Below are 11817 nucleotides of genomic sequence, written 5' to 3'. Positions count from 1 at the left end.
TATTGTTAATAACAGTACAAAGAAATGGACAGCATCCCAAATCAGCAGGCTAACTGTGTCAATATTATGCATGCCTCTCTAATACTTGATTAAGGGGGAAATACAAGCATAAGTAAAAGTATATATAAAAGCAATGAAGCTGAGAAACTTGAACGCTCTGAATTCATTACAAAATTATCGTGTATCCTACCTGAATATATGGGCAAGGACAAATATTTCCAAAGTCCTACGACCCAATTCTGTTAAACGCCTTTCATCACGCTCAATAGAATCCTTGTTGAAATCCTCTCCAGAATCTCCATCCTGCAAAATTAAGAGAAAAAGGTTTCAAATAAATTCCAAAACTGAAAAGCTAAAAGCGCCATATTCATTTATTTCACTGCCCTTAAAACCCCCAAGTTACTCATGCAAGACGTGTAACACATGTCTACAAGTTTAACTAGGCCAAACTTGTTTGTTATTAAATATCTTAAATATTAAAGCATATACTGCATAAATATAAGACATATATAGAAATATGGCACAAATATAGTATGAGCTCAACCTAAATTCAAGTGACAAGGGAAAAAAATATTTGTTAGTGGTGCAGCAAATGGTAAAATCAAAAATATCAAGCATGCAAAAATTTATGAATAAATGAAGAACTACTCATTTGAAACTCCGTAATAAAGACAGGAAATATAAGCTTCTGCAGCCAAAATCAATTTTCTAAAAACTAAATTGCAGATATTTCTTTTCAGGCGGAATTGTGTTTTAACTGATGCAAAAGCATTCCCTGGGTTTGACTCATCCTGGGTTTGACTCATAGTAGCGTAGCTTCCAACGTGGAAGAAATAAGCTCTACAATTAACATAAACATCAGTATTATATTTAAACATGAACAAAATTATCTTAATATCACTTGGGCCTTTTGTGTTTTTTTTTTCAAAATGTAAAAAATTAATTAAGTTTTAATATAAAAAAACTGACAATTCATTTTTTGGTGATAAAGTAAAATTAAAAAAAATTATAGTCTAGTCTATTCTCACAAGCTAAATTAAAAAAAAAAAAAGAACAATCATAATAACTCACTTTTTTATGTTTAAACAAGCAGGGACCTTATTATTAAATCCCACTAAATTTTTAAATTAAAGTAATTTAATACCTGATGATTACCAATATATGTTTACACTGAGACAGTTTTTGAAAAAAATTATTGCAAAATTGTTATTATTCAATTATAAATTTTCAAAGCAATTCTAAACACGTGTAATCATTCTAAAATGACAGAATAAAAGACACACAAAATAAGAAACAAGCAAAAAACATTGAAGCATAAATCAAATAACTCTAAAGGTTAATAGTTCAGATGACCAGCTGATGTAGTAGTAGTAATTGAGCGAAAATCAATCCTAAATATAATGCTATTGAGAATACAATAGCAGAGTTTCAGTTTCCTTTTCTCCCTAGTCTAGACCCCATTCAAACATATTCTGTTCTGCTCTTATTTGTCAACTACGTCTTCTAAAAACCTCAGCCCAATACCATCGCATTTTTATAGAGATCAGTGCTCAACCATGTCACCAGTTATCAGATCAGGCATCAATACAAAATTCCATGGTCACTATTACAAACATAATTCTACATCTTACCTTTGTCCGGTTTTGAGGGCACTTTTCATCTTTAGGAGGCAGTGGTTCTATTGCAGCCCTTTCAAGTAGCAGTAAAACATCATCCACCAGTACAAACATGTCTTTCTCCACATGAACAATTGGTGCTGGTATTTCTTCAGCATCCAGCAATTTCACTTTAGCTTTTTGGTTTTTAGTCTGGCCTTCAAGAGCCTTCAATCCACTATGCAAGGAATCCATTACCAAAGTAGAAGTGACCTCTTTCTCAATGAAGAAATGCTTTACAACTACTTTCAAAATTACATCAGTCTTCTCCCTAGACATGTGGCGCTTAGAAGTCTGGTCAATTTCCCCCCAGAAAGAAAAGAAGCTGCATGCATATTAATATTTGATCAGAACAAAATACGATACCAGAACTCAAACGTCTGGGATACGTGGGAATTGATGATAATACATAATATAAAATCAAATAGGAAAACAATATGCATTCCAATAAAAAGAAATTATATATTTAATTTCAAATAGGATGTAAAACATACATTTCGAGATACACATGAAATAGACATACTGCCTGAAGTAAGCTATAATACATCAAAACCACGATCACCTATTTCATTTGACCACGACATTCATTCCTCTTCTGTATCTTTTTTGCAATATGGCTAACATTTTTTCTACTTTCCAGATTGAACGGAAATTAAATCAAATTTTTCAGTGCAAGTGTTAAGCTATTTATTGATCTGGAAGTGTGAAAAAGAAGAAAAATCATCCATCCAGACTTTTATTAGGTGACACTCTTGAGCAAGATTAGACTTACAATGTGTCTGAAGAGGGAGATTTTTAAAGGAGAACACATGTACCTTGACCATCTAGCTTTATCCTCTATCAACTTCCCAAGTTTGCTTCTTCTCTCCTCCACAAAACGCCGACAAATTTGTTCTACATTTGTCAAATATACCCTCACAAGTTCTCTCCTATATTGACAATCAAGGCACCGGAAAGGTCTGTCTGATTTCTCCCTATGCATCAGAAACAAACAAGGAATATATGGTCACACTTCAAGATAAAATCCCAACGAAAAATGCAAAAATAAATTAACAAGTTGAGACATTCGACTGTTTCAGTAAAAATAAATAGTAAGGTCGAAATTTGGTGTACTTAAAAAGTAGAAGAGAAGATGACAGTCTAACTAGGCAACAGACTAATAAAACTTGGAATTCTGAACAAGGGATAAGCATAGTGCACAGGTGCGCAGATTAATGCAGGCAGGTTATTGTGACAAGGGATAAGCTTTTTCACCAAGAGTTTTCTCACTAGTGGAAGAAAGCAATTTAGGAGGATAAAAACTTCTGACATATTTCCAAAAGTGGAAATCTATATTTTCAAAAACAAATATTTCTACCTACTTCTATAAGAAAAAAAAAAAAACCAAATGCATCTATACACATGAATAACTATCCATACAAATACTTTAAGCACCATTGCATGTTCTATTTATGCCATTTACAAATTTGGACTGATGATTGATTAATATTCACTCCACACATTTATATTTATAACAATCAGGTATGGGTATATAAATCACCAGCGGTGCAATTTGGGTAATGAACCATGAGAAAGGGTGTGAATTGTGATGATAGACTCACTACACCCTCTGTTTTGAGGTTAAATTTTAGACAAATAATACCCTTGTACATGTTCTTTATTTCAACTTTCTGGAAATTAAATTCCAGAACAATCTGGAACTGAGTAAAAAAATTGACTCCCAGATTTGATTTCTGCAAGTCATTTTAAATAATTCCAGAATTTAAATTCAGAAAAGTCCATTTTTTACATTCAGAAACACACTTTGAAGAACAAAAACTAAATTTCTGGAAAACATTTTATACTGACTCAAAATCCCATGATCTGAAAACAATAAAATAAAATAACAGAAATGAAAAAACAAATAAGGACAAGAATAAGGGGCTCATTGAACCCTAAATATAATGAAATTTATCATAGCAGCACAAATGGTGAGAAAGGGAAAGGTCCTACAGTCTTACCAATGTTTAACTTTTAACTATAGACAAGGTGCATTTGACATCATATATCGGGTTTGCTTTTATCGATCAAGAGCCATTGGTAACATACCATACATTCATCTCAGTATAAATTCTATGTAGACTTTAGAGGAGAGAGAATGCATACAAATTCAGAGAAAATGGAATGAGACCTCATACCATATGTTCACGAGGATTGCCACACAAACTTTTGGTTAAAAAACTGTAAAAAACTGTATAAGATATAAGAATAAGAATGAACAGTCCAAGAAAATATAAAATATTGTTCCAAAAAACCAATGGGAAATATTAATTGACACAAATGGAATCCAAGATTCATAAACACGGCAATAAATGCTACAGTGAAAGCCTGAACTTGTTTAGACCCAACTTCACTAAAAAGTTAACTTCACATCATAAAAATATTATTTCTAGCTGGTTTTCAATTTACTATGAAACTCTGGAGAAGGACCAATCACTCAAACTAGCATAATTAAGAGACATTCATTTGTTCTGCTGTTCTTTATAGACAAGGAAACCAGATGAAGTTCAAATTTATATCATATGGCAAGTAACCTTAATTATTAAGACAGCTTTGAGCAAGATGGACTGAATATTTGAAATATCCTAAATAACATAAATTAAAAATAGAATACCTTATGACTTGAACTTGAGCCTTTATTATCAGATTGTCTGAAGTATCAACAAATCCATCATACACCTTGGACAGTTCCATAAACTTTTTCCACCCCCAGTCATGCTCCTTCTTCCAAAATCGATGCAATGTATCTGGAAAACTCAAGGGCATATATATCTCAATAATATTGAAAGAAAAAAATTGTAATCTCCGTTAATTAACCCAACTATTATGAAACAGACCTGAATATTTTGATTTCTTTGGGTCTTTATTGACCACAGCTATTGTAAATTGAGCAAAATGACTCCATCCTGTCTTGCCCCAGAAAGAAAAAGTAAGCACAACCAAATACTATGGAACTAATTGTAGAAAATAGAACTAGTAATCATCAATGCAATCTGAAAATGATCTTGAATTGAACCTGGAAGAAGTTTGTCATGATTAGCAACACACAGAAAGAGTGAGAGATGATTGCAGACATCACAGCCTTGTGGATAGATTAAAATATACCTGCCACAAACAAAACAATTATTAATTCAAAAAATCAACACTACCAGTCATCATGTCATCTGAAGTTATAAACTATCTCAGCAAATAAAATGTATTTCTTAGACTGCACATACCAACATTAAATTAAGGGCATGATTTCCATGAAAACTACAATAGTCCTTATATGAAACCTGTAGCAAGTGAGATAAAGAAGGTATCTTTCTCTTGAATGACAAATTAGTATATGAAAGGGTCACAAATTCCATATACACATCTCAAAATAGCAGATTATTGGTCAGATCTCTTGACCCTTCTAGTGTGTTTTTGTGTACGAAGGTACCAGAGAATGAGTGGGCTTCCTCAACCTCTAGCCCACGAAAGACACGGTGGGGAAAAGTATACATGAGAAAGAAGAATCCAATGACTGAGGTGGCAGGTACTTAGAGGAGAGAGAAATCAGGAGGGGAATAGAGAGATTCTATTTGTCTTCAGTTTTTCTGAACGTTGGGGGAGGACAGAATTTTGGTTGGTTGAGAGAGGAGAGCAACCATGTTGTGTTGCTCTAGAGAGGAGCATAGCTCCAGGTGGGATTTGCTATCCTTCTATTTCCTGTTTTTTAACAGAATAATACATACATCAGTGTTCATTTGATTCCTTTCTTTTTCTTCTAAGCTTTTAAGGTGTGGGTCTGTATCATTTGGTCCAACCTGTTGGATCTCTTTTTGCCGCTGAATGCCACCAAACAAAAAGGGAAGTAAGCCAAAAACAGGGGAACCAGAAAATACAGTGGCCATGGATGCTAGGGTTGAGCGTGCAGAAAGAGAATTGGAACGAATGAGAGTTGTCATGGAGGAGATACAATTCCAAGCAGTCCAAAACAAATTAGAGTTAGAGACGATGCATAAAGAGGCTACAATAAGCCGATAAAAGTTAGTGGAATTGATGACTCGTAAAATCCCTCGTGAGGAGGGAGAGAACTCTATTGGGCCTAAGAAGAAGGAATCATCTAGTGGTGGAAGTGGCTTGAAGTCTTTAGAAGGAGAGGTGCTGGATGAATTCAGACAATCGGTGAAAAAAAAAAGAACTACCTATGTTCAATGGAGAAGATCCTACTGATTGGATCACTAGAGCTGAAATCTATTTTAGGGTCCAAGAAACCAGTTCGACAGTGAGGGTGAATCTTGGTCAATTGTGCATGGAGGGGGCCACTTTTCATTTCTTCAATGCATTATTAAATGATTATGATGATTTAACTTGGGAGGATTTGAAGAAAGAATTGATTGAAAGACATGGAGGTTTGGGTGAGGGAAGTGTATTTGAGTAGTTGACGTCATTGCAGCAAACAAGGAGTATAGAAGAGTACATACAAAGATTTGAATGTTCAGAGGCTCAGGAGACCAAATTACTTGATGAACAATACTCTGCTTACTTTATTCATGGTTGGCATGAGGAAATTAGGGCCCAAATCAGTTTGTATGTTGTAAGCCAACTTGCAATGATGAATGTAGCAAGAGTCATTGATATGGAGTTTTCAAATAAGAACAGAGGATGGCATGGGAAAGATGAAACACATACGGGAGGCCATTTGGGTTACAAGGCTGGTTCAAATATTTCAAGCCACATCATTCCCAAAACCCAGGGGAACGGGTGGAGGGGTTAATGGGCCTGGCCCAAACACAAGATTAGAACTAGGGGGAAAAATAGAAGTGGGCCTAGGGATTGAGGAACAAAGCACTTACCCTATCAGGACTTGTTGGATAGGCGAAAGAGAGGACTATGTTTTAAATGTGATGGACCTTACAACCCCATGCAACTATGCCCCTTAAACAACTACAAGTTATTAGTGAGTGATGAAATCCAAATGGAACGCTATGATAGAGAAAATGTGTCAAGTGCATGCTGAACTCTTAAGTTGTAGCGAAAGGTACATGAATTGCCTCTGTTTATTTAGGTTGGCAATTGGAGACCACCAAGAGTATGCAAATATTGATGGGAGATAGGCACAAGTCTGAAAACATGGTGAGTGTGCCACAAAATTAAAATTGAAATAGAAGGTTGGGATTTTATGGTAGATGCCTATTTGTTTGACGTAAAGGACATTGATATGATTTTGGGCATGTCATGGTTGGTAACTTTGGGCGAAATCATTGTTGATTGGAAAAAAAAAGAAAAAACATAAAGATAAAAACATCTCAAGGAACCAAAATGTTAACAGGAGTAACATGAGGAGAATCGCTATTTGCGTCTCTTTGTGGTAGGTTGGGAGAGAATCAAGGATCCGCAAACAAGGAACTTATAGGCAACCAACTGAAGGCATTAGAGAAAATTTTGAAGTGTTATGACAACGGCTTCAAAGAGCCCAAAGGACTACCCCCAATTCGTACTCATGAACATGGAATTACACTTAAACCTGGTCAAGAACCAATTAATATAAGACCTTATCGTTATCCTTATCATCAAGAAATGAGATTAAAAGGTAGGTACACAAGTTGATGGAGAATGGGCACATCCGATACGGTTAGAATGCATATTCAAGCCTGGTGATACTGGTGGAGAAGAAGAACAAATAGTGGAGAATGTCTGTGGATTACAGAGCCAAGCTACAATCCTTGATAAATTTCCTATACCAGTTATTGAAGAATTATTGGATGAGTTACACTGAGCAAAGTACTTCTCTAAGCTGGATTTGAAATTTAGGTATCACCAGTGCATATGAAAGTTGATGATATTCCTAAAACTGCGTTTAGAACCCATGAAGGACATTATAAATATCTCACAATGCCCTTAAGGATTACGAATGTTCCTTCTACATTTCAATCCCTAATGAATGAAGTGTTTAGATCTTTTATGCCCAAGAAGGACATTATAAATATCTCGCAATGCCCTTAAGGATTATGAATGTCCCTTCTACATTTCAATCCCTAATGAATGAAGTGTTTAGATCTTTTATGCGGAATGGAGTATTGGTATTTTTTCATGACATACTCGTATGTAGTAAGGGATGGGAGGAACATATGCAACATTTGACTATTGTTTTTGGGAATACTAAGGCAACATCAATTTATTTGCTAATGAAGAAAAATGCGTGTTTGGATTGGAAAGTGTTGAATATCTCCGACATGTGATTTCACTTGAAGGGGTATCATTCGATCCTTCCAAAATGAGTAGTGTGCTTGATTAGCCTCTACCAAAAAATGTGAAAGGAGTGTGTGAGTTCTTAGGCCTCACAGGGTACTATCGAAAGTTTATCAAAGATTATGGGAAAATTGCAAAACCCCTCACAGAATTAACAAAGAAGGATGGTTGCATGTGGAATGAAGGTGCCTAGAGAGCATTTGAAGAGTTGAAGAAAAAAATTACAAGAGCACCAGTATTAAGGCTACCAGATTTTGAGAAAGGATTTGTATTAGAATGTGACGCATCTGGGACTGGAAATGGAGTCATCCTAATGCAAAATCGTCAACCAGTGGCTTACTGTAGCAAAGTCTTGGGATCAAGAAACTTATCTAACTCTGCCTATGAGAAGGAATTAATGGCAGTGGCTCTAGCTATCCAACATTGGAGGCCTTACTTGTTAGGGAGGACATATAAGGCATTTTCGGATCAAAAGAGCTTGAAGCAACAGCGGAGGATAACTAATGGGGATCAACAAAATTGGGTGGCTAAATTATTTGGGAACAATTTTGAGATTATTTATAAACCAAGACAATAGAACAAAGGTGCAGATGCTCTCTCAAGGAGCAAAGAAGGATTGGAACTGAATAGTATGATTTATATTCCAGTTTGGTTGATTTATCAAGCTTTAATAGCCAAGGTGCATGACAATGTTAAATGGAAAAAAATAATCGTGGAGTTGCAAAGGGGAACAGAAGCAACACAACTGAAATAGAAAGATAACAAATCCCCCTGTTGTGTTGCTCTAGAGAGGGGCGTAGCTCTAAGTGGGATTTGTTATCCTTCTATTTCCAGTTTTTGTTAACAGAATAATAGATATATCAGTGTTCATTTCATTCCTTTCTTTTCTCCTAAGCTTTTAAGGTGTGGGTCTGTATCAACATCTTTGTCCAATTTCTAACTCATTTGTAGAATTAACCTAACTGCCATTTTGATAAACCTCTTAGGAAGTCCAAAGCCCTGCCTAAGGGAAAAGTTATTTAGTTTGGCAACAGAAATTCAATAGAACTAATATTTCAGGTACGCAAGTCACATAAAACTCTTGAACTTCTGATAAACATCTAAGGAAGTTCAAAGTCCCACCTAAGATAAAGTTATTTTGTTGGACATCAGGGCTTGAATAGAGCTAAAACCGCAGATTCGCAGGTCACATAAAGATCTTTTCCCTGACATGTGTTTGGTCATGCTCATTACTCTGACATTTGTAATTGACAGTTACCTGTTTATTGTTTGTTCAAACTTTTTTACAGAATCCTGTTTTATAAAAAGTTCTTGGACCAATTTTTGGTTAAAATAAAGAGGAATTTGGTACTAGAGACCAACTTCTTTTCCTAAGGCAATGTACAATCTGTCACTAGTTGGTAGGATCGTAACATTCATATCCTAAAGGATGTCTTGTTGGCTCACAGGCTGATATGTTAGGGAAGTGGCTTCAAAGCACATGATATTTTTTATTTCCTAACAAAATATGCAGTGAGCAACTTTGCTCGACATTTATGGTATATCTTTTCATAGACAGATTTAATTCTTCCAAAATCCCCCACACTTTTGTATGACCAAAAATGAATTTCTTCATTCAAATACACACACACATACAACAGAGAGAGCATTGGATGTGTTAGAGATAAACTGCACTAGTTAAACATCAGTGTTTCTTCAAAAATTCAAGATAAAACATGTCACAATTGACTACAGATGATAAATGCATAACAAGGTCCTGTACGCAATATAACTTTAGAGGTGTAAATCAAAATAAAGCAAAACAACAAGGACAGGTAAATTCTACATCTTCAGCGTACCCCAGTACTAAAAGGTTACTTGCTAAGTATGGGGAAGGGTCATTGTATGCAGCCTTACCCTTGCATATGCAAAGAGGCTGTTTTCCAGATTCCAACCCATGACCAACTGGTCAACAAGGCACAACTTTACTGCTGCACCGGGCTCCCCCTCATGATAGTTAAGTTCTAAATCACAACAAAAGCTATGTAAGTCCAATGATATGTAACACCTCATACCATTTGTAGCCGCCAACCTCAAATGGACTACTGCGAAGTTCCCTTTTGTTAATTTGAGAAAACTTTTCTATCTTCCATGTATATCTTCCAAATAACTCCAAAGGTTTTGGTCCTATGAAAAGAAAAAGAAATATGACTTAACAATTCTTTAGGCAAATAGTAATTTTTAACCCTTAAGATGAGAAAAGGCCATAACATTAAAATGACATCTGTGTAGCCTGAGATTTTAACAACTACCTTTTTTAATTACCTATCAATACAAATCAATAAACACACTAAACCACTGATATCAATCAAAATTCCAAGAAGCAAAATATTTTCACATAAAACAAATCTGATCTGAGCATTCTTAATTTCTAATCTCTTTATTTTATTTTAGTTTTTTGTTACAAGGAAAAAAAACAATACGAAACAGAATACAGACACCAATACCATCCCTAAGCTCACACAGAAAAGCATACAGAAACATGAAATATAACAATGTAAATGTAAGGGGAAAAAACGGATAAAGTTAAAATTAGTAAAAGAAATCGTCACCATCGTCTCCATCATCAGAGTCCCAATAAGGGGGGGAAGTAGATGTGATTCCATTCTCCACCTGCTCAGAAGAACGCCATTCTGCCAATGCTTCCCCGGATTGACATCGCTGCCCACTTGAAGTTCCCTCAACAGACTTTCCCACACCAGACTCCTCACTCACAATCCCAGTCATTCCCTGATTAAGAAATATTTCACTAACTGGCTTCTTACAACGCCAACTGAATAAGAATCAGATAAACGAAGACAAAATCAGCCCTTAAACCCCACCTTGCATTACAAGACAGTAAATCACTCCAAAAAATAAATCAATAAGAGTATTCATTTGCAACTACATCTAAAAAGTTCTACAAAATATAACCACAATCATAACCAATGCACTTTGTCGAGGAACAAATTCAAAATCGCAATAGCTAATAATCCCAATTCAGAACACAAGAAAACAAACCCACCCCTTCCCCTGAACCACATCGATTAACCTAATGAAACACTACCTTCTCCAATGTAAACTCCTCCTAAAAATTATCAAGAGCAAAACACAAAACCAAGCCAAAAACCCCAATCATCAACAATAAAAACCCTAGAACAAAGATTCAAACTAATTGAAAGAAGCTCGAATTAAGAAAATAAGCTCAACGAGGTAGTAAAACCAGCTCGATGAGGTCCAATTGCATGAACCCCAAAAATAGAATATTCCCCGAAACAATCAACACCGAAAAACACGAAGATCCTGGACAGTAATTCCCAGAAGTCACCCAAAAAAATAACTCATTAATCAAAATCCTGACGCAATAAACAATAAAAACGAAGCTCAGTTAAAGATTGAACTGAGGTAAAAGAAAAAAAGCGATGCCGTGGATCGATGAGGAGCTGACAAACCTGGAATCAAAGTGCAGAAGTTTGCCAAGAAGACACAATCCTAGCGCTGTGATTTTAGAGAGAGAAAGTCGAAGTGAGAGAAAGAAAGACAAGGTTGAGCAGCAACAGGAAACAAAGGCATAACAAGAAAAAAAGAATAATAATATTTTTTATTTTTTTCAATTACATGACTTTGTTCTTTCTTCTTATTCTGTTGAAACTTGAAATCGAACTGATTCCTTACAGTAACCCTAACCGCCATCATTTTTTAGTACTCATTCTCGATTTTGTGTTGTTTTTTATATATAAATGAATATGTTTTGTTGTAATGAAACATTAATGTTCAAATTGAATTCTTGATATTGTCAACTTAATTTTAAAAGAATTAATATTTAGTTAAAAAAAATGATGCAATTGTAGATAAAATTTTAAAATAATATTGTTATAAAATACAT

The 11817-nt window shown here is 35.1% G+C and overlaps 1 protein-coding gene across 8 annotated transcripts in view; it reads right to left on the bottom strand.

Moving 5' to 3' along the window:
• Positions 1 to 11537, bottom strand: part of LOC106772026 (MATH domain-containing protein At5g43560) — a 17003-nt gene extending 5466 nt beyond the window's left edge. For 3 of the 8 annotated variants that reach the window (XM_022785320.1, XM_022785321.1, XM_022785322.1), the window contains exons 1-9: positions 11384 to 11537; positions 10505 to 10725; positions 9968 to 10079; positions 4711 to 4799; positions 4532 to 4600; positions 4309 to 4441; positions 2471 to 2629; positions 1632 to 1980; positions 191 to 303 (exon numbers count right to left, since the gene is read on the bottom strand). In XM_022785320.1, the coding sequence (XP_022641041.1) occupies positions 191 to 303; positions 1632 to 1980; positions 2471 to 2629; positions 4309 to 4441; positions 4532 to 4600; positions 4711 to 4799; positions 9968 to 10079; positions 10505 to 10679 (1199 nt within the window). In that variant the 5' untranslated portion in view covers positions 10680 to 10725; positions 11384 to 11537. Of the gene's footprint in view, positions 1 to 190; positions 304 to 1631; positions 1981 to 2470; positions 2630 to 4308; positions 4442 to 4531; positions 4601 to 4710; positions 4800 to 9809; positions 9944 to 9967; positions 10080 to 10504; positions 10726 to 11383 lie in introns of those variants that run through there. The other 5 variants (XM_014658147.2, XM_022785317.1, XM_022785318.1 and 2 more) reach the window with 5 other exon arrangements.
• Positions 11538 to 11817: the final 280 nt, after the last annotated feature.

This window comes from Vigna radiata, chromosome 8 (assembly GCF_000741045.1).
Source record: "Vigna radiata var. radiata cultivar VC1973A chromosome 8, Vradiata_ver6, whole genome shotgun sequence".
Lineage (NCBI taxonomy): Eukaryota > Viridiplantae > Streptophyta > Magnoliopsida > Fabales > Fabaceae > Vigna > Vigna radiata.
This window is presented reverse-complemented; position numbering and strand designations above follow the sequence as displayed.